Source organism: Balaenoptera ricei, chromosome 14, assembly GCF_028023285.1.
Source record: "Balaenoptera ricei isolate mBalRic1 chromosome 14, mBalRic1.hap2, whole genome shotgun sequence".
In the NCBI taxonomy this organism is placed as follows: Eukaryota; Metazoa; Chordata; class Mammalia; order Artiodactyla; family Balaenopteridae; genus Balaenoptera; species Balaenoptera ricei.
The window spans coordinates 414,523-433,700 of NC_082652.1; the positions used below are offsets into that span (position 1 = coordinate 414,523).

The window sequence follows — 19,178 nt, forward strand, 5'->3', positions numbered from 1 at the left end:
AAGACTGCTGTTGGCAGAGGGATAGGCATGGTGCTCAACGGAACGGTGCAGAGAACCCAGAAACAGCCAACAAGCAGCCAACTGACTTGACAAATGTACAAAAGCAAGTTAATGGAGGAAGAATAGACTTTTCAATAAACAGTGCTGGAACAATTTGATACCAGTAGACAAAAAAGAAAGAAAAATACCTTCACCTAAACCTCATGCCCTATGCCAACAACTTTCTTTCTAAAGATTGAAAAAAAAAATACATATATACACACACATATATAAATAAACATTGCTACGGCTCCAAGGCAGGAGTCACTTTTGCATTTGTACCTGAAAGACAAGTAAGGACTAGCGCGGTAGAAGGTTAGGTGCTCAGGGGCCAAGGCCAGCGTCCAGCGCCACCACCTCCGAGCCACACGGACCCAGCCCCGGCTCCCAGGAGCTTACTAGCCACGCCCCCAACACGGTAGGGGCGGGGCCAGGACGCCCATACACTGACAGCTGGGGCGGGGCGGGGGCGGGGGCGGGGACCGGAGCTTAGGCACGCCACTTCCGCCGGAAGCTCAATTGCCCGGCTTCCTGTTAGAGTGGTCCGGTAAGTCCGGGAGCTGCGTTTCTGACAAGGGGAAGAGCCCCAAACTCACTTTTTCAAATCCGCCTCGGGCCAGTTGTGAGTGGGCTCGATCTCGACACTGCAGCTGGGGCAGTCCCGGCCCGAGGGCGGCTGCTGGCTAGCAGAAGAGGACCTTCTCTCTTCCGGAACGGAGACTGCGCGCACTGGCTGTTTCCAGGGGGCCGGACTCCGTCGCCTCGCCGAGCTCCGCCCCGCGCGGGGCCACGTCTCCGCCTGAGCGGCAGGGCGGGGCGTTCGCCGCGGCTTCCTCAGCGCCGGGGTGAGGGTCGCGGGGTGGCGCCTGAGCAGGGGCTCCGGCCGGGGAGGGCGCGGGGAGCTAGGGAACCGCGGCGCGGTCGGGGTGGGGGCCGGGCGAAGGGCGGCGGGGCCGGGGCGGACGCGGAGGGCCGGCCGCGGCTCCGCCTAGAGCGACAACGCCCCGCGCTAGTCCGGCTCCTCACCGTTGGTAGCCTCCGGGCCTGGAAGCCGGCCTGTGCAGCTGTTAGGGAACTGGCTTCATAAATATACATACATTCGAGCCCTTCCGGAGCGCTGTCTACCCGTGCCGGGGAGTGATCTGTTCAGAGGTGCCCACAACTGCCGTTGGTCTTGTTCTTTTGCAGAACTTCTGTCAAGATGACATGCGTGACATGGTGTCGGGTGGTTAGTGTGAAGCCTGGTTTAAAGAGCCCGTGTGCTCTCAGCCTCTCAGTCCACCTCGATTCCATCTCGATTCTGGGGTGCTTAGAGGCGTTTCACTGGTGCAGTGATACCTTCCAGAGGCAGTGGGGTCAGGCGTAGTCACTAGCCTGCAGGGGGTGCAGGTGAACAGCTCGGCCTTCATTCAGCAACTGTTTGTTGAGTGTCGGTCGTGTGAGCGGCACTGTTCATTGTAGGTGCTGGGATCCAGAACCGAAGTCGTGTCAGGGTCCCTGCCTTCACTGAGCTCACGCCGTCGTGGAGGGATGCGGAGGATAAAGTGAGGTCATTGCTGAGAGAGTATTGGGCGTTGCTTAGGGTGGGTCTGTAGGAGCGCCCGTCGGCGGAGGTGACTTTTGAGCCAAGGCCTCTGTGACAAGAAACTAGCCATGCAAAACTGTGGGATAAGAGTGTTTCGGGCAGAATGAACAGCAAGTGTGGTGACCCTGAGGGAGGAGGAGGTTTGGTGTTTTGAGGCAGAGAAGTATGGCACGTATGTAATGAAAAAGGAAGAAAATGATAGGGAACAAGGATGCAGTGTCGGGAGGGGTCAGATGCTATGCAGCTTCCTAGTTCGTGGTGAGAGGCTTAGATTTGATTGTCAGTGTGATTGAAAACCTGGGGCGTTGTAAGCCATTTACAGGTGACTCGTGGATTTTTCTTTTTTTTACATTTTAAATTGTCCCTTAAATATTGCAAATATAACTTTTTATTGGAGTTATAGCCTTCAGTTCCAGTGGACCTTGAATGGCAAGAAAAGGAAATAAAAATCATCTGACATGACTCAGATTCAAAAGTAACTTTTTTTTTTTTTAGCCAGTTGCCTTAAGCAGCAGTATAATTTTTTAATTTAACTAAACTTACAATATTATGTTAGTTTCAGGAGTATAACATAGTAATTTGATGGGGTTTTGTTTTTTTTTTAACATATAAATTTGGGGGATACAAACATTCAGTCATGACAATTCTTTTTTTTTAAATTTATTTATTTTTTATTTATTTTTATGGCTGTGTTGGGTCTCCGTTTCTGTGTGAGGGCCTTCTCCAGCTGCGGCAAGCGGGGGCCACTCTTCATCGCGGTGCGTGGGCCTCTCGCCATCGCGGCCTCTCTTGTTGCGGAGCACAGGCTCCAGACGCGCAGGCTCAGCAATTGTGGCTCACGGGCCTAGCTGCTCCGCGGCATGTGGGATCCTCCCAGACCAGGGCTCGAACCCGTGTCCCCTGCATCGGCAGGCAGAGTCTCAACCACTGCGCCACCAGGGAAGCCCAGATGGGGTTTTTTTGTGTGTTTTTTTTGGCCATGCCGTGCAGCATGCGGGATCCTAATTCCCCAACCAGGGATCGAACCCATGCCCCCTGCAGTGGGAGCACAGAGTCTTAATTACTGGACTGCCAGGGAAGTCCCTGATGTTTTTATAAATTAGACTCCATACAAAGTTATTATAAAATATTGGCTATATTCTTTGTGCTGTTCATTGCATCCTTGTAACTTATTTATTTTATACCTTGTAGTTTGTACCTCTTAATCCCCTTCACCTACTTTGCCCCTCCCCCTTCCCTTCGCCTCTCTGGTAACCACTAGTTTGTTCTCTCTATCTGTGAGTCTGTTTCTGTTTTGTTATATTTGTTCATTTGCTTTCTTTTTAGATTCCATAGTGATAACATAACAGTATTTATCTTTCTCTGTCTGATTTATTTCACTAAGCATAATGCCTTCCAGGTCTATCCATGTTGTCACAAGTGGCAAAATTTTGTTCTGTTTTTATGGCTGAGTAATATTCTGGCGTGTGTGTGTGTGTGTGTGTGTGTGTGTACCATACCTTGTATACTTTCTTGAATGAGAATATCTTCAGTTGGCTTTTACCTATTGATTTTGACAAGCAGCAGTTGAAGGGAAAATAACACTAATAATAATAGCTGCTATTTATTGAGCTCATGGGATGTGTGCAGTTAATCCTGGCACAGGTTTTTTATTCTTTTTCTCATCATCTTACTGATGAGATCGTCAGCTAAGAGTGGTTAAGAAATCTGCCCTTGATCTCACAGGTGAGGGTCGGGGAGTCAGGACCTGCAGCCAAGATGTCTGATACCTGAGTCTGTCCTTTACATTACACTGCTATATGGTGACATTAGGCTTTCCGGGTTTTCACTTTGGCCATGCTCTGTTGTTTTTCTTTTCTTTTCTTTTCTTTTCTTTTTGGCTGCCCCAGGTGGCTTGCAGGATCTTAGTTCCCCGACCAGGGATCGAAGCCACGCCATCGGCAGTGCATGTGCTGGTGGTCCAGAGTCCTAACCACTGGACCACCAGGGAATTCCCATGCGCTGTAGTTTCTAATTGCCGATAGGAACATCTTAAAGAAGATGGGGTAGATGGAGCTGTTAATGTGCATATACCAAATCCATGTAATCTGCTGTCTGGGGGAAGCTGGAAGTCACATAGGTGCCTGAGATGGTAGTTTCTCGATCTGAAGTCTCTTGATGTCAGACAGTGGTGGACCTAGAGTTACACGCACTTTGCGAAGTTCTAAGTGACAGTTTGCCTCATCTCTTCCCTCCGGGAAACAGCAGAATGCACGTGGTCAAAAACAGTACTGTGATTAGGCTGATCTCTGCTTTTTAATCACAGAATGGAGTGCATGTTACTAAGAACAGCTTCCTTGTGATGTGCTCCCAGCTGTCTGACCCTCCTTGCCCTGCTTTTGTCAGCAGTCTGAGATAATGAGGCCCTGGACAACTGAATCATGCTAAGTAAAATTCGCAGGAGGCTGAGGATACACGGAGAATGCCAGGGTATTATGGACAGAGAGAAGTGTCCCTTCACCAGAGGCTGTTGCTGGTGGTCTGTGAATTCGTCTCTTGTTTGGCTTCAGGAAGAGCTGCGTGTGAACAGGAGCCACCTTCCTAAGTTACCAGAACAAGTCACAGTCACAGGGTCTCGAACTCTCGGGGGCTGCACCATCCATCTCTGGAGGGGCTAGGGCTCCTTGGGAATCAGAAGGCTTCTTGTTTAGTAAGAAATCCAAATAAAGGGAAGCCAGTGAGTGGAGTGTGCGTCGGCACTGGGCTCAGACGGCCCGATGCATTTGTCTTCGGCGTGCCTTCCGCAGTGGACGTGAGCATCTCGGCCGTGTTCCTCTTTCCTGCACGGTGTCAGGGTCAGGTGTCGTCACTGCTTGCCTCGGTGGCGCATTCTCTGTGGCTCCTTGGCTGCCCCTCTGCCCTCCCTTTTTTGGTTGGCATGTTCTGTCTTTTTTTTTTTTTTTTTTTTAATTTTTTTTTTTATTAATAGCTACTTTTATTTATTTAATTTATTTGTTTATTTTTGGCCGTGTTGGGTCTTCGTTTCGTGCGAGGGCTTTCTCTAGTTGCGGCAAGTGGGGGCCACTCTTCATCGCGGTGCGCGGGCCTTTCACTATCGCGGCCCCTCCCGTTGTGGGGCACAGGCTCCAGACGCGCAGGCTCAGTAGTTGTGGCTCACGGGCCCAGTTGCCCCGCGGCATGTGGGATCTTCCCAGACCAGGGCTCGAACCTGTGTCCCCTGCATTAGCAGGCAGATTCTCAACCACTGCGCCACCAGGGAAGCCCATGTTCTGTCTTTTGTAGGTAAGTCCCGTCCCGCTGGCTGGCCCGCTCTTCCGGCTCACTGACACTGCTTACCTGGCCTGTGGCCATTTACATGCAGCTCTCCCAGTTTATACCTCCCCGGATGTTCTTTGCCCTCACTAGAACTGCGGCTCCCAACTGCGTTTAGTAGAAACAGACTTATTCTGTATTTGACAAGGCGTTGTGGATGCCCAAGGATGCAAATACTGCTATCGTTTTGTTTTGGAACCACTAGCTTGGTTGTTAAGGGGTGGAACTTGGTGAGGCAGAGATTTAAGTCGGTAGCCTGCGCTGAGCACTGCTCTGTGTAGGGGATGTGCCAGGGGGTAGGGGCAGACTTGGAGTGGTGATTTCTGCATCCAGGATCTTACAGCGTGATGGAAGAGATAGGCGCACACACACCGCGGTGTGATATGCTTGCAGGGGGTATCATGATGGCAGAAGCGAGTGGGCCATGTGCTTTCCCTGAGGCCCAGGAGGGACTTGAGAGCAGTGCCTGATGGTAGACATGGAAGGGTCCATGGGGATTTGCCTGGGGTCAAGGAGAGAAGGGCATTGGCAACAGTTACCCATGTTTTCACACATTTCTATCCGTGGTCCTTTCAAGTACAAACCCTTAGTACTAGCTCTACGCTTAATAGTAGACATAGGGAATCCCCTGCTGGTCCAGCGGTTAGGACTCTGCACCTTCACTGCCGAGGACCTAGGAACTAAGATCCTGCAAGCCGAGAGGCGTGGCCACAAAAAAAAAGTAGACATAGCCTCTTTGTATTCGTAACAGCACTGTTATTGATCCATGGTATCGCTGGCCTGTCGGGCGCCAGGTTGCAGAGGGGAACGTGTGGATGATTGGAGCTGCGGGCCAAACACCACCGGGTTCCCGTCGCTGGGCCTCACCACGGGGTAGGCCAGGTTGTGCCAGCCACAGGGTGTGTGTTCGTGGGTGACAGGGTGACAGAGGACCGTGGAGAAGCAGGTGCACGTGCCTGTCCAGTGAGAGGCAGCTCCTGCGTAGGCTCTTCAGAAACGTCTATGTGGGGTTTGTAAGCTGGGGAGGAAAGTCATGTAAATTTTTGTCCTGAAACCCGCGATAGTATCCTCATTACACTTCAAAAGTGATAACCAGTTGCCAGACTTCGGGCAAAGTTTTGCTACCTTAAACTCAGCCTGGCAGGATGGGCTGAAAGATAACAGATCCTGCGAGAAATGAAGGATGCATTGGTTACCTGCTGTGACATGCTGTCTCTGCCCCCATCCCGGGACGGCTACTTCCCTGTGTCCTCGCCCCCTGTGCTTTCCTCCAACAGTGTCCGGTTTACCATGTCCCACGCCATCACGTCTTCCACGTTGCCCTCTGGATCTGAGCTGTGGCTTGGGCGCTGACATGCCAGGTCTCCTGGGGCAGGAGCTTGTCCTTTGAGCCCTGTGAGCTCTTGGGCCTGTGTGTCCAGTACAGAAGCCACTGGCCACATGTGGCTATTTACACACAAATTAGTTAAATTTAAATAAATACAGACTCAGCTCCTCAGTCACCCAAGGTCCACCCCCAGCTCCGTGGCCACCTCTGCCGATTCTAGCGCCGATTGTGGAGCTTCTCACCCTGGCGGGACGGTCTTTAGCCGGCACCAGTGCAGGCGCCCTGCGGGGATGGGCCCAGGTGGGGCTGGTTCATCATTTTATCCTCAAAATCTAGGATGTTGTAGGTGCTCAAGGATTATTTGTTGAATGAATAAATCTATATTTGTTATACAGATGCAAATTGGGAACCAAATGTTAGTCTTGGAATTGTCACTTCAAGTCTGACAAATGAAGTTTCATAATACCTTTTTTCTCTTTTTTCTCTTGTCAGGTATCATGATATTACTTGGTTTGATTTCAGGCCATTTGTGAGACTTTAGATCTTCCGAAAATGGCAAACCCAGTGCGGTCCCTCCCGGGAGCTCTTGGCCGTTGCTGATGGCAGAAACCAAACTCACTCGCGGTTCACTTGCAGCCCCCGAGTGTCAGCCCAGCCCGTGTCGCCGTAGCCATGGACGGTGCAGTGGCCGTACAGGAAGGCCTGTTGGAGGACAGACCTGGCAGTGGGATCTCGGCTCGCCCCGAGACCCCCCCAAAGCCCACTGGCTCCCTGACGTCACTGGACCAGTGGGATGAAGCCCAGTGTAAGTCACCAGTTACTCTGTGTGCTGCTGACTTTCTGCCTTCAAACAGGAGAACGTGGGTCAGCTTGCATTTTGGAGGAAGCCTGTGGTGTCTAAGACCGTAATGAACTTTTTAATTCATTCAGAGTGTGTTTTTAGTAATCAGATGAGGGTTTGGTTTGGTTTTGCTTTTTAGTTGATGCCAACTTTGATTCAAGCACCACGCATGTTAAATAGAACGGGAACTTTGTGGCGCTTTCTGCTCCAGCAGGACAGAGCAGCATGGTTACCGTGAAGGCTCTGTAGGTCTTCACTGACACATCATTGTGCCCTGCCTAACATGCTACCTTTTCGGTTGGTTGCCAGAATTTTACTAACTGGGATCCAGAAATGGTCCACTAGTGATCTGAGGATGATTGGGTCACATTTGCATGTTAGCTAATGGGTTATTTGTGCATTGGAAGTACAGGGTGAATTACCCACTCCATTCCATGCCCCTTCCTGGTCAGTGTGTGCTTGAAAATCATTAACATGTGTATGTACTGACTTACTAGCCGAAACTGCATTCCTGTTCTTGTAAAACAGTGCTCAAGCACCTAAAATGGCTTTGCTGGTTACTGCTCCTTCAACGCCAGGTGAGGCCAGTGCGGCTCGGCCCAAGACCAAGAGCTCTACAGTGGGACGGCTCCTAGGTCTGCCACTAACAGCAAGGAGCCCTCAAGCAAGATCCTTGATTTATCTCAGTCTCACTCTCCTCTTGAGAAAACGGAAAGATGAATGGTACCTGCATCTCGGGGTGGTCGTGAGGGCCCATGTGAAATGAAGGCACTTGGGAAGCGCCCGGGAAGTGGTGCCGGCCGTGTGTGTGTCGTCATCGTTATTTGTTTATCCATAATTAGGCTTGTGTTTGGAAACAATCAAGTCTTATTATTTATTGGGCCTTCTTACTTTTAGGTTTTTTTTTAAAGTGTAATATGATGCTCACAAAATGACTTTGTTATGTAAACAGCAAGGTTTAGAGACTCTCCTAGATCCGTAAGTAAGCCTGTCAGAAAGCAGAACTGACCCGATTAACGTGGATCTGAGATGCAGGATTCCTCCCCCGACCCCAGCAGGAGGCTGAAGGGCTGTTTGTGTAGAACAACAGATGGTTGTGCAGGTTGGTGGTGGGGTCTCCCCGCTCTGCTTTGTGTCTGGGGCGCCCCGTTTGTATTCTGGTTTTCCTTTCAGAGAGGCCTGACAGTAAGTAGCTATATTAGTTGGGAGTCACGTTTCAAGTGACAGAAACCCATTTTAAATTTGCCTGGGCACAGAGGGAACTTCCTGGCTGCATACTGGGTACGTCATGAGAGCCAAGTGATGCTGACCCTGTGCGAGGCCGGGGCATTGCAGTGCTGGGGCCCTGGCACCTGCCTGGAAGCCCCTCCACACGGCTCCCTGGCTCTTTGGCTGCCAACTGGCTGGTCTTTCAGGGGGAGAGTGCTTTCTTTCTAGTTTCCTTTTGGCACAGAAATAGGTTTCAGTTAGAGCATAAACAAGTCTACTCGTAACAGTGTTAGTGGAGGAGAGTGAGCTTGGTGGCCGTGTGTAGTCACCACTGGTCAACTTGGCTTTGTATCCGTCAGGTGTTTGTCAGCCATAAGCACAGACCCTTGGGTTCTGTGCTCAGCTGTGCCATAATCGTCCTCAGCAGCTATTCTGACTCTGCCTTTGATTTCTCGTTTGGAATCAGCCCGTTGAAAACGTGAGGCTGTGACACGGGTTAGCACTGCTGGTAACAACGCCTGTTAAGAAACATCGTCAGCTATGTTTTAAGCATGTGTAGGGTTTTTTTGCTATATTTTAAAAAACAGACTTTCGTAAGATTTCTCATTGGTCTTGTTTAAATGAAAAGGAAACATTACTCCTTAAATTCCACAGCCGTAGCGCGGAGGGTGAGGAGGGCGTCCTGCAGTGAGTGTGTCAGGCTCTGCGAGGTCGAGTGACTGGTCCCACCTCACCGCCCACAGGAGGGGACGATCCTGCTGTCCTCTCAGAGTGAACAGATCCATGGCATGTGGAGATTGCTCACGTATCTAGATCCCCTCTTGTCCTGCTTGAGTTGTTAAAACCGTGATGGCCCAGCACACCCTCTTTTCCAGGTGCCGGTGTCGAGGTAAACAGAGCTTCAGATGAAGGAGGAAGCCAAGGGGCCACCTGTCCGAATGGGCCGGCGCCACAGTTCCCAGACCCTCCGCTGTCAGTGGGTCCTGAAGCCTCTCCAGGTGTGGCTGATTTCCATGACAACCTAAGGAAGTCTCAGGGGACTAGTGCTGAGGGCAGTGTTAGAAAAGAAGCTTTGCAGTCCCTCAGACTCAGTCTTCCTATGCAAGAAACGCAACTGTGTAAGCATCTGCCCGCTGGGCTCTTCCCCCCTCTCCCCCCACCCCGGGGCCCTTGTCACCCACCATCCTGCAGAGGCACAGGCCCTGCACCCCCGTGCCATTTGCTGTTTTATCACTGTGGTGGGTAATACATTTAACAATTAGCTCCATTTCAGAGAGAAGATACACTTCATTATGGCTTGATGGTGACTTGGACTTGAGGCCCAAGTTTAAAGGGCCTGTGCGTGCGTGTCTTTTGTCACCCTGGATGGTGAGCAAGCAGCCAGTGGGGTTTTGATCTTGACAGTTACACTTTGAAGGCTTTCTTTTATGAGTTACTTTAATCAGTGTTTATCTTGTGCAATCCCTGGGGATTCAGGGGTGAACAAGTTGCAAACTGGCAGCCTCTGAGCCCTAGAAACCTCCAGGCCTTTTTCTAACATGTAGGTTTTCATACACAGACTTGTGTGATTTTACTTAATGGGATCACTTCACACGTGCTGTTTTTAAGCCTTGTCTTCCTTTCAATACCTCCTCCCTTCCTCTCCCCTCCCCTCCCCTCCCCCTCCCCTCCCCCCCCTCCCCTCCCCTCCCCTCCCCTCCCCTCCCCCTCCCCTCCCTCCCCTCCCCTCCCCTCCAGGTCAGCCACATTCTCACATAGTCCTTTATAGGCCTCTGAAAACCGCCAGGTTTGGGGGTCATTGTTTTTTAAAATGGGGTTATGTCCCTCACATGACTGTGTGCTTTCCTCACCTAGCTTTATCACATGGAGATTGCCCCACATCAGCTGATCCGCTGATGCAACTCCATATCCATTCTCTTAAGGCTGGTGGGAGCCCCGCGTGTGGCCGGTAAGAGCCACGTGACCAGTACTGCAGTGAGCATCTCCCCATGCGTGTTTGCAGCCTTGGTGCTTTCGTTTCTGTGGGCTCCACCCTAGAAGCAGAATTCTTGGTCAGAAGCAACAGCTGTGTTTATCTCCATCATGTGTGGTCACATTGCCAGGGCGCTGACGCCCTGTGAGAGGACACAGGGGCTGTTTCCTCTGAGTCTTTACCAGTCTGATGGGTGTGCTGTGATGTTGCCTTGATACTTGCATTTGCAGCTCCCACTTCCCTGGTTACTAGAGGGTTCTTCACAGGCATTGTTTTGTTAGGGCCACAGCGTACTTTAAACATCTCTGTAAACTAACTGTTAGTACGTCAGCCAAGATGTCGTGTGAAATCCTGGGTCCTGACCTGAGGGGTATGTTAGCTCTGGCCCAAGGTACCCACCCGGCTCGCCTGCCCCCAGCCCAGCCCCAAGGCCATGTCTCTGGTGCTGCGCTTGCTGATTTGGGTTCCCTGCCTGAGGCCACAGCTCCTAGGTCTCTGCTGTCTGGACCCCTCAGCGTTGTGAGAAGTATGAGAGGCCTCTTGAGTGACGAGTGCACAGTTAGTGACAACACTGCTGAATTCCTAGTGCAATTCAGCAGCAGCTACTCACCTCCTGGGATCCACATTCGAAGATGCTGCCGCCCGTGAAGGGACTCAGTTGCGGCATTTCTCTGCTCCCGTCAGCCTGCTGTCTGACCCCCCTGGGGAGACCTGGGGCTCTCCTCCCTTTCACTCGCTGTTCAGCCCTTTTCTTACCCAAAGTGAAAGGTTTGGATTTTAGATATTTAAAATTTTGTTATTAGCCAGAAAGTTGTCAGAATAGTTCCCCTCCTGTCCTTGAGCAGAGACCCTGGACTGGAGCCGCCTCAGGCAGGAAACTGAGGTGAGCGGCCCAGACATAACTGCGTGGAGAAGGCGAGTTGAGCGGCTGTCGTCCCGTCAGGATTGCTTCTCACGTTCCTCTGTAACGTCAGGGAGCGGACTTAGAGCTTGGTGAGAACCTCAGAACACTCACACTGGCATCAGCTTCAAGTTCAGTTCTTTTGTTACTAAAAGGCACAGGTTGCCCGTGTCCTGTTTTACCAGCCGGGTGCCCATAGGGGGCGATGCACTCGTGGCATGAGCACGGCCCCTGTGCTTGGCCAGTGTGTCTGCCACCAGGTGGGTCCTCTCTGTGGTCAGTGTCCGAGGCTCGCAGTTTTCTCTCCATCTGCAAACACTCCTTTCAAACTAGACAGCCGTGTGTCGTTCAGAGCTAAATCGTATCGGTAATAAAACGCAAAACAGCCAAGCTGCTGTTCTGCTTGGTCCTCTGTGCCCTGGTGCGTTGTGAGTTTCTAAATGGCCATTTCCCCACCTCAGGCTCAACAGAGGCTTCACTGCCCCTGGAGAAGGAGGAGCAGGTCCGGCTTCAGGCTCGGAAACGGCTGGAAGAGCAGCTCCAGCAGTACAGGGTGAAGCGCCAGCAGGAAAGAGTGAGTCTCCCTCTCTTGAACAAGCTAGTGGAAAGCGTCACGTGTGAAAAACAGCAATTCGTCAGACATAATTCTAGGATCTGCTGTTTATTCCTCTCTGGGGGGGTGGGCTTCTGTGCTTCTCTGCAAAGATCATTTTTGTCATGTAGTTCCCACCCTTTGGGAGATTGCGCAGGCTCCGGTTCCCACCCCGTCTGGTCCTTCTTCCCCCTAAAGCTGCCTTTAGAAAAGCAGGGGCAACAAATACTTGGGCAGAACTGCTGTCTGTGCTTGAGTGGCCAGTCCTGGGTTTGGCTTGTTTACTGCATAAGTGGCACAGTTTCTACTGAACTTTGCTGTACAGTGTTAGAATATGTGCCACGTCCCACACATATGATAAGTATGTCCATATGCTTTGCTAAAATCAGTTTTGTTCAGGTATGAAACTCTCGTTAGGATGCCAGTGAAAGCAGTCTTTTTAATCACATCGAGTGACTCTAAGAAAGGGGGGTATGAAGGTTCATTTCACTCTTCGTCCAAGTTTTCTGTGGACTTGAAAAATTTCAAATTAAAGGAATTTAAAACTAAACAAACTTTTAAAAAACGCTTTTGGGGATTGATTTAGTAGTGACAGGTCCTCATCAAGGTTGGCCATTTGTGTTCCCAAGAGAGAACCTTGGCTTTTGGAGCGTCAGGGCTCTGAAGCCAGTGTAAACGAGCTGGAAGGGACAGCACCAGGCTCTGAACTGACAGAGGCTCCCACCCGGGCAGGGGCTTCTCGGGATCCCTCCAGACGGCCTGCCAGCAAACGTTACAGGGATAGTCAGTAGTCAGTAGTAATTATGCGTGCTAGGTACTGTGTTAAATTCCCCACGGACGTTACAGTGAGGCTCGGACAGGTAAGGAACTTGCGGTAAAGTAGCAGAGCCAAGATACAGACCAGACAGTGTCTGTGTGCCGAGCTTGTCCACAGCTTGCCTCCCAGGGGTTTGCACCGCAAGTCCAAGCTCTGCCTGGGTCATCCAACGTTAGGCAATTAATGTGTCAGTAGTTCAGTGTGAAGTTTCACATCATTTCCCATCTTTACAAATTATATGTATGCATATATGTGTATAAAACCTTAGCCTCAGTAAGATAACTTCTGTCCGGCTGCTGGACTCATCACACACTGGTCTGACCAACCTGATAGGCCCGCTTGCTTGGTCACCCCCCGTCCCCCGCCCCATGCCGCACTAAGCAAGGCAGGCAGCAAGATGCCGGCTACTTTGGCCCCCACCTGTCCCCTGCTCTGGAGACCCTCGGGGCAGGGCCGGCCGAGGAGAGTGCAGCCTGGCAGGTGCCGTCCTCATGCAGATCGGCACCTGGGTGGGTCCTCCCCATGACCCAGGGGAGCTCAGAGCTGAAGTGACCACCAGTGCCCCCGCCTGAGCTGGGATTTGAACCTGCCTATCTGAGCGCAGAGCCGTGCTCCCCGCTGCTGTGCTTGTGACCCATCAGCATGGCCTGTCGGTTCATGGAGTAGCATAAACCGAGTGAGGTTTTCTTTAAGAGTACAGGTTAGTTCAAAGTGGGAGAATCTGCTGATAGAACTCAACATAATGGTCATTCCATGTGGCAAGACTTATGACCATCTCAGTAGGTGCTGAAAAGGTATTTGATAAAACTCAGAATTCTCGATTCAAAAAATACAAAACAGGCAAGCAGAAACAATTAAACTAGGAGTATAAAGATACTTGTTTAGGAATGTAGTTCGAACCTCATACTTAAATGGTAGAGATGAGGAGTGAAAGTCCTCCCCTGTTGGAGAGCATCTCCACGCGTGTGCCTTCACGCAGAGGTGGCGGTCAGTGTCATGCAGGGGAGCGCCCTCTGTGCGCTGCCCCTCACGCGACCGTTCTCACTCCCCTGTCCTCAGCTCCTTCTCCAGCAGCACAGTCGAGGTCGTCCTCGTCCTTTGTGACCATGGGTATGTACCAGCATTGCATTCACCAACCCATAGTGATTGACATTTAGGTGGGTTCTAATTTTTTGAAATTGCAAACAGTGCTGCAGGGAACGTTTTGTGTCTTGGTATACTTTTGTGGGTAAATCCTTAACTGTCATATTATTGAGTAAAAGGTTTTATGTATTTGTAAGTTGATATGTATTGCCCTCCACATAGGATGGACTGGTTTACATTCCGGGTAGCAGTCTGTAAGATCCTTGGCAGCGTTAGAAATAATGAAAATTGAATCTTTATTCTCTGATAGGTGTAAAAAAACCAGTACTTCCTAACAGTAAGCGCCTCTTTGCGTGTTGGCTGTTTGGGTGTCTTTGTCAGTCTTTGTCCGTTTTTCTGTTGGTTGTCTTTTTGCTATGTTGGTACTGTATATGAGGAAGTTATCCCCTTCTAGTATTTTCGCAAATAATTTTTTCTTAGTTTGCCGTGACTTCTTTTCTGGCATACTTTTTGCTGCACATCAGTTTGTTTGTTTGTTTGTTTTTGGCTGTGGCACGCAGCTTGCAGGATCTTAGTTCCCTGACCAGGGATCGAACCCGTGCCCACTGCAGTGGAAGCACAGTCTTTTTTTTTAATTCAATTTAAAAAATGTTTCTTTATTTGGCTGTGCCAGGTCTTAGTTGCGGCACATGGGGTCTTCATTGCTGCGTGCAGGCTCTTCGTTGTGGCATGCGGGATCTTTAGTTGCCGAACGCAGGCTCTTTAGTTGTGGCATGTGGGCTCTGAGTTTCAGCATGCAGGACCTAGTTCCCTGACCAGGGATCGAACCCGGGCCCCCTGCATTGGGAGCGCGGAGTCTTAACCACTGGACCCCCAGGGAAGTCCCGGAAACGCAGTTTTAACCACTGGACCGCCAGGGAATTCCCTGCACATCAGATTTGAATGTTTACAGTCAGAACTTTCAGTCTTTGCTGTTACTTCTTTTGGGGTTCATGTCATATGTGAGAGGATCTCCCCGTTTGAAGGATATAAGTAAATTCACTTCTGTTTTCTTCTTATGCTAAAAGTAAGAGATAGTATAAAAAGTATTTAAAAGTTGTGTTTTTTTCTGTGTAAATCTAATCCACTTGAAATGTTTTGGATGGAGGCAAGAGGTGGGAGTGAGCCTCTTTGTGGACAGCTGGCCAGTTATCTCAAATTGCTTATTTTATAGTCTGTCTTTTCCCTACTGGTTGGAATGCTGCCTTATTGTGGTGCTTCTTAAATATCTATAGACCCCACCTGTGCTTGGACCAGTTCCTGGGCTGTGTTCTGTGTCGTCAGCCCACCTGCTGCTTTTCTCATTCTCAGTGGATCTAATTATGGCAGCGTTATAGTGTGTGTTACCATCTGGGAGGCCCGGCATGTCCAGCGCACCACGCCCCTAACTCTTCCTTGCTGCTCTGGCTCATTTATCCTTCCTCTGGTATCCCAGCATCATTTTGAGATGCTCCTCGCCCACCTTGTCCCTTGCCACTTTGGGGTTGCACTAGCTTTGTAGAATAACAGAGAACTGAGTATTAATCTGTAAGAGAAAGTCATGTTGATTCAGCGCCAAGGAATGGTGTCTTTCCTCATCTCCAGCCTCATTCAAGGCCACTTGGGAAGTTCTAGCTAACATGATGATATGAGAAAAAGAAGTAAGAGATATAAATATTGAAAAAATAGGAGAAATGTTGTTATTTACAGGTGTTGGTAACACCTTGGAAAAATGCTGGAGAATCAACTGAAAAATTGCTATCATTATAAATTTATAAAAATATAAAATTATTAAAATAATTGGGGTTTAGAAATTGTCAGTTTCAAATACAAGTATGAAAAATCAATAGTTATTCTAGTATGACCAGTTATGAAATTAGTGGGAAAAGATAATATTTATAATATCAACAAAATAATAAAATATCTAAGTGTTAAATTTAAATGACAACAAAAATGGTTTAGACTCTAGATAAACACTACATAACTTCCTCTGTCGAGGGTCAGGCAAACAGATATGAATAAATGGGGGAAGTGGCTCATTATCCCCTCAGTAATTATAAATTTAAGGTAGTTCTAATTCAACAGGACTTTTTTCTTAACTTGAAGAAAAATTTCAAGGTTTATGAAAAAGAATTATCATGGGAGAATAGCCAGGAAAATTGTGTGAAGCAGGCGTGCGGAGGAAGGACTCGCTCTGGTGGGTGTTTGGAAACGCCGTCGGGTCAGAGTCAGGCATGCGCTTGGCCCTCACCCGGGGCCCCGAGGGGGCAGCGAGTCACAGAGCATGGGAGGCCTGTGCCGCGGCCGCGTGGCCGGAGCCCTTGTTGTGTAATCGGCGCGGCCTTTCTGGATGGCAATTTCTGAATGCTGCTTGTCAATTTTAAACATAATTTTTGTACTTTCTTTTCCTTCTCAGTCAAGTCAACCTGTAACTAAAACGAGACTTTTTAGCACACTTGATCCTGAACTCATGTTGAACCCAGAAACCTTACCGAGGGCCAGTGCCGTGGCTATGACCAAAGAATATTCCTTCCTGCGCACCAGCGTCCCTCGGGGGCCGAAGGTGGGCAGCTTAGGGCTCCTGGCACATCCTAAGGAGAAAAAAAGTTTCAAATCAAGCAAAATTCGGTCTCTGGCTGATTACAGAACTGAAGATTCAGACGCTCGGAATTCTGGTGGAAACGTTCCGGCTCCGGACTCTGCCAGGGCCTCCCTGGAGCAGAACCGAGGCAGCGGGACGTCAGTGGTGTCTGAGCTCAGCCTGTGTCCCGAGGCCGACGACCGCCTGGAGGATGCGTCCCTGACGGGGGACAACGTGTCCGAGGCTGACGGGACCGAGAGTGACAGCTCCTGCTATAGCAGCGTCTCCGCCCGAGGGACGGCCGGCCTTCCGGTGAACACGGGGGGTGCGCGCCAGGCCCCCTATGGGGCCAGCAGCCAGGAGATCGCCGCCGGCGCCCTGGGCCAGCTCCCCTCCATCTCGGATGTCCTCCAGGCCGCAGCCGCCGAGCGCCAAGAGCAGAGGCAGAAGGTCAACGGGGAGACGCGGCGCCGGGCCGACAGCATCTGCAGCAGGTGGGTGACGCCGGGGCCCACAAGGCGCTGCCTTCCTCTCAGAGTCCCTCCATTGGTCTTTAATGCTTCATTTATATGCACTCTGTCTCTTTGTAAGAAGTGGAATTGGGTCGAATGAGTAATCACCTGCAGTGTTAAGATAGCCTGCCTTCCAAGATCTGTGTAGACCTGTCTCTGAAACTGCACAGATGTGACGGGGGCTCACGTCTCCACGAGGACGTTCTGGCCATGTGGTGGTGGCTGAAAAGGCCGTGCCGTGGGCGGGAGTGTTTATCGGTAGCAGTCCTAAGAGCTTTGGCTCGCTACCTAAATCTTTTTTACTTATTTTTTTAAAACTGGGGGAGAGGAGCAGAGGGGTGTGGGATTAGGAGAACAGGGATGGCGTAAAGGAGAGACAGTGATCAGCAGGGATGGCGTAGAGGAGAGACAGTGATCGGCAGGGATGGCGTAGGGGAGAGACAGTGATCGGCAGGGATGGCGTAGAGGAGAGACAGTGATCGGCAGGGATGGCGTAGGGGAGAGACAGTGATCGGCAGGGATGGCGTAGAGGAGAGACAGTGATCGGCAGGGATGGCGTAGAGGAGAGACAGTGATCGGCAGGGATGGCGTAGAGGAGAGACAGTGATAGGCAGGGATGGCGTAGAGGAGAGACAGTGATCGGTCGTCTTCCCACCGCCTGATCCTTTGTGCCTTTATTCTCCAGCGTGTCCATGGAAAGCTCGGTTGCTGAAACTCATGATGAAATGTTGCAGGTTCTTAAAGAAAAAATGAGACTCGAAGGACAGCTGGAAGCTTTATCGTTAGAGGCTAGTCAGGTAAATGGAGATTTGATGGATGTATCGATGTGCCATGTCTTGGAGAAGAATGTGCAGTTCCTGTTCGTGCGTACAAAGCTTTACATGTGTCTTTAGGAATAAGCTTTATCAGCAGCAGCAGCAGCACAGCGGCCTCGTCTTCTATAGCCGTACATTTTTGTCTGCTTGATTTGTCAGCCCCAGAAAGAGGTGTGCTGGTTTCCCGCTCCGTGTGGTTTCTCCCTGTATCTCCGTCAGGATCTGCCTGGGAGGCTTCCTAGCTCTGCTGTCAGAGACCTAACAGTCCACGACAGTTAAATCTTTCGGGTGGATTTCACCTTTTTCTGGCCTGGTGAAATTGCCCCTTTAGTACTTCTTTGCTTTTTCTGATATGAATTTTGCTTTGTCTGGTTAGCATATGCCTAAAGAATCATTTTCCATCCCTTAATTTTCAGCTTTCCGATCAACAATTAGAGTAACTCAGTTCAACTGCCTTTGATCCTCTGCATTTGGCACGGAGATGGGGGAGAGCACAAGGTCCTGGGGGGCGTGAGGTCGAGGCAGGGGGCCTTCCCCTCAGGAGCCCGCGCTGTGCGGGTGCGGGCGCCGTGCACACGAGGGTGCTTGCTCTGCTGCATGTGCTTCTCACGTCTGATGACTTTTTTGTTCACACGGTCCTGAGACACAGACTCTGTACATGAAACTCTAGACTGAAGAGGTGATTACCGAGGTGTCAGGGCTAATTTTAGTTGCACACGATTTTCACTGTGTCCTCCTGTAGAACGTGACCTCAGCAAGTGCGTGTCCACCACCCCTGAGTTTGACGCCCTGAACAATCGAAGCACCTTAGCTGGCTTTTACTTTACCTCCTTATCCTCCTGAGATTTGATTTGCTCTTCGGTTGTGTCCCAGCCAAGATCTTTGTGGATTGTTACGGGTGCAAAACTTTTTGGCATTTCTGTGAAAATGCTGATTATACTTACTACTAAATCTTATTGCGTTTGCTCAGTTAATTCATTTTTTTGGGGTATTTGTTCTTCCGTTTGTTGAATTTATTGTTTGTCTTCACGACATTGGTCTTCTGCTATTGCTTGTTGACGTGCAGCTGTCTGCTCTTCTTTGCATTTTGAAGTTGCTGTACACACACACCCTGATAGGCTGACTTCGGGGTGGGTGGGAGATGCTGATGGGTGGGTAGGGGTCGTGCCCTTTGCTCAGTGTCTGTTCTCAGCTGCCCCTGGGGCCTGGGGCTTCTCGAGGCCCCACCTCTCCTCTCCCTGCTGGGTCCCGCGGACAGTGGTCCCTGTGGCCCTGCCACGTGGCACAGACCGTGCGTCAGGCTGCTCCATGCCTGGCGGCCCTGGCTGCAGCCCCTCCAAGCCTCTCCTGTGTAATGGCACCCTTTCCCCACAGGCGTGTTCTGTGGATTTTGTTTTCCCCAAATCTGAACCTGGCTACTCTTCATCTTCTAGAGACCCCTCAGCGCTCCGGGTGTTCTTACACTGTGTGTTTGTGCATGCTTGTGTGCTTTTTTGTTTTTTGGACAAATATGTTTTCCAGCGTCCTTGTGGGTGAGTGGGTGCTTGCAGAGCTTTTCCCACGTGCTGCCCTGC

The 19,178-nt window shown here is 50.4% G+C and overlaps 1 protein-coding gene across 5 annotated transcripts in view; it reads left to right on the top strand.

Moving 5' to 3' along the window:
• Positions 1-586: 586 nt before the first annotated feature.
• GOLGA3 (golgin A3) overlaps positions 587-19,178 on the top strand; it is a 45,318-nt gene continuing 26,726 nt past the window's right edge. For 2 of the 5 annotated variants that reach the window (XR_009497205.1, XM_059894021.1), the window contains exons 1-6: positions 587-884; positions 6,756-7,068; positions 9,189-9,431; positions 11,648-11,760; positions 16,113-16,771; positions 17,475-17,586. Coding sequence is in view for 4 of the 5 variants with exons in the window: in XM_059894021.1 (XP_059750004.1) it covers positions 6,936-7,068; positions 9,189-9,431; positions 11,648-11,760; positions 16,113-16,771; positions 17,475-17,586 (1,260 nt within the window). In the remaining variant the exon portion in view is untranslated. Of the gene's footprint in view, positions 885-988; positions 1,192-6,352; positions 6,564-6,755; positions 7,069-9,188; positions 9,432-11,647; positions 11,761-16,112; positions 16,772-17,474; positions 17,587-19,178 lie in introns of those variants that run through there. The other 3 variants (XM_059894024.1, XM_059894023.1, XM_059894022.1) reach the window with 3 other exon arrangements.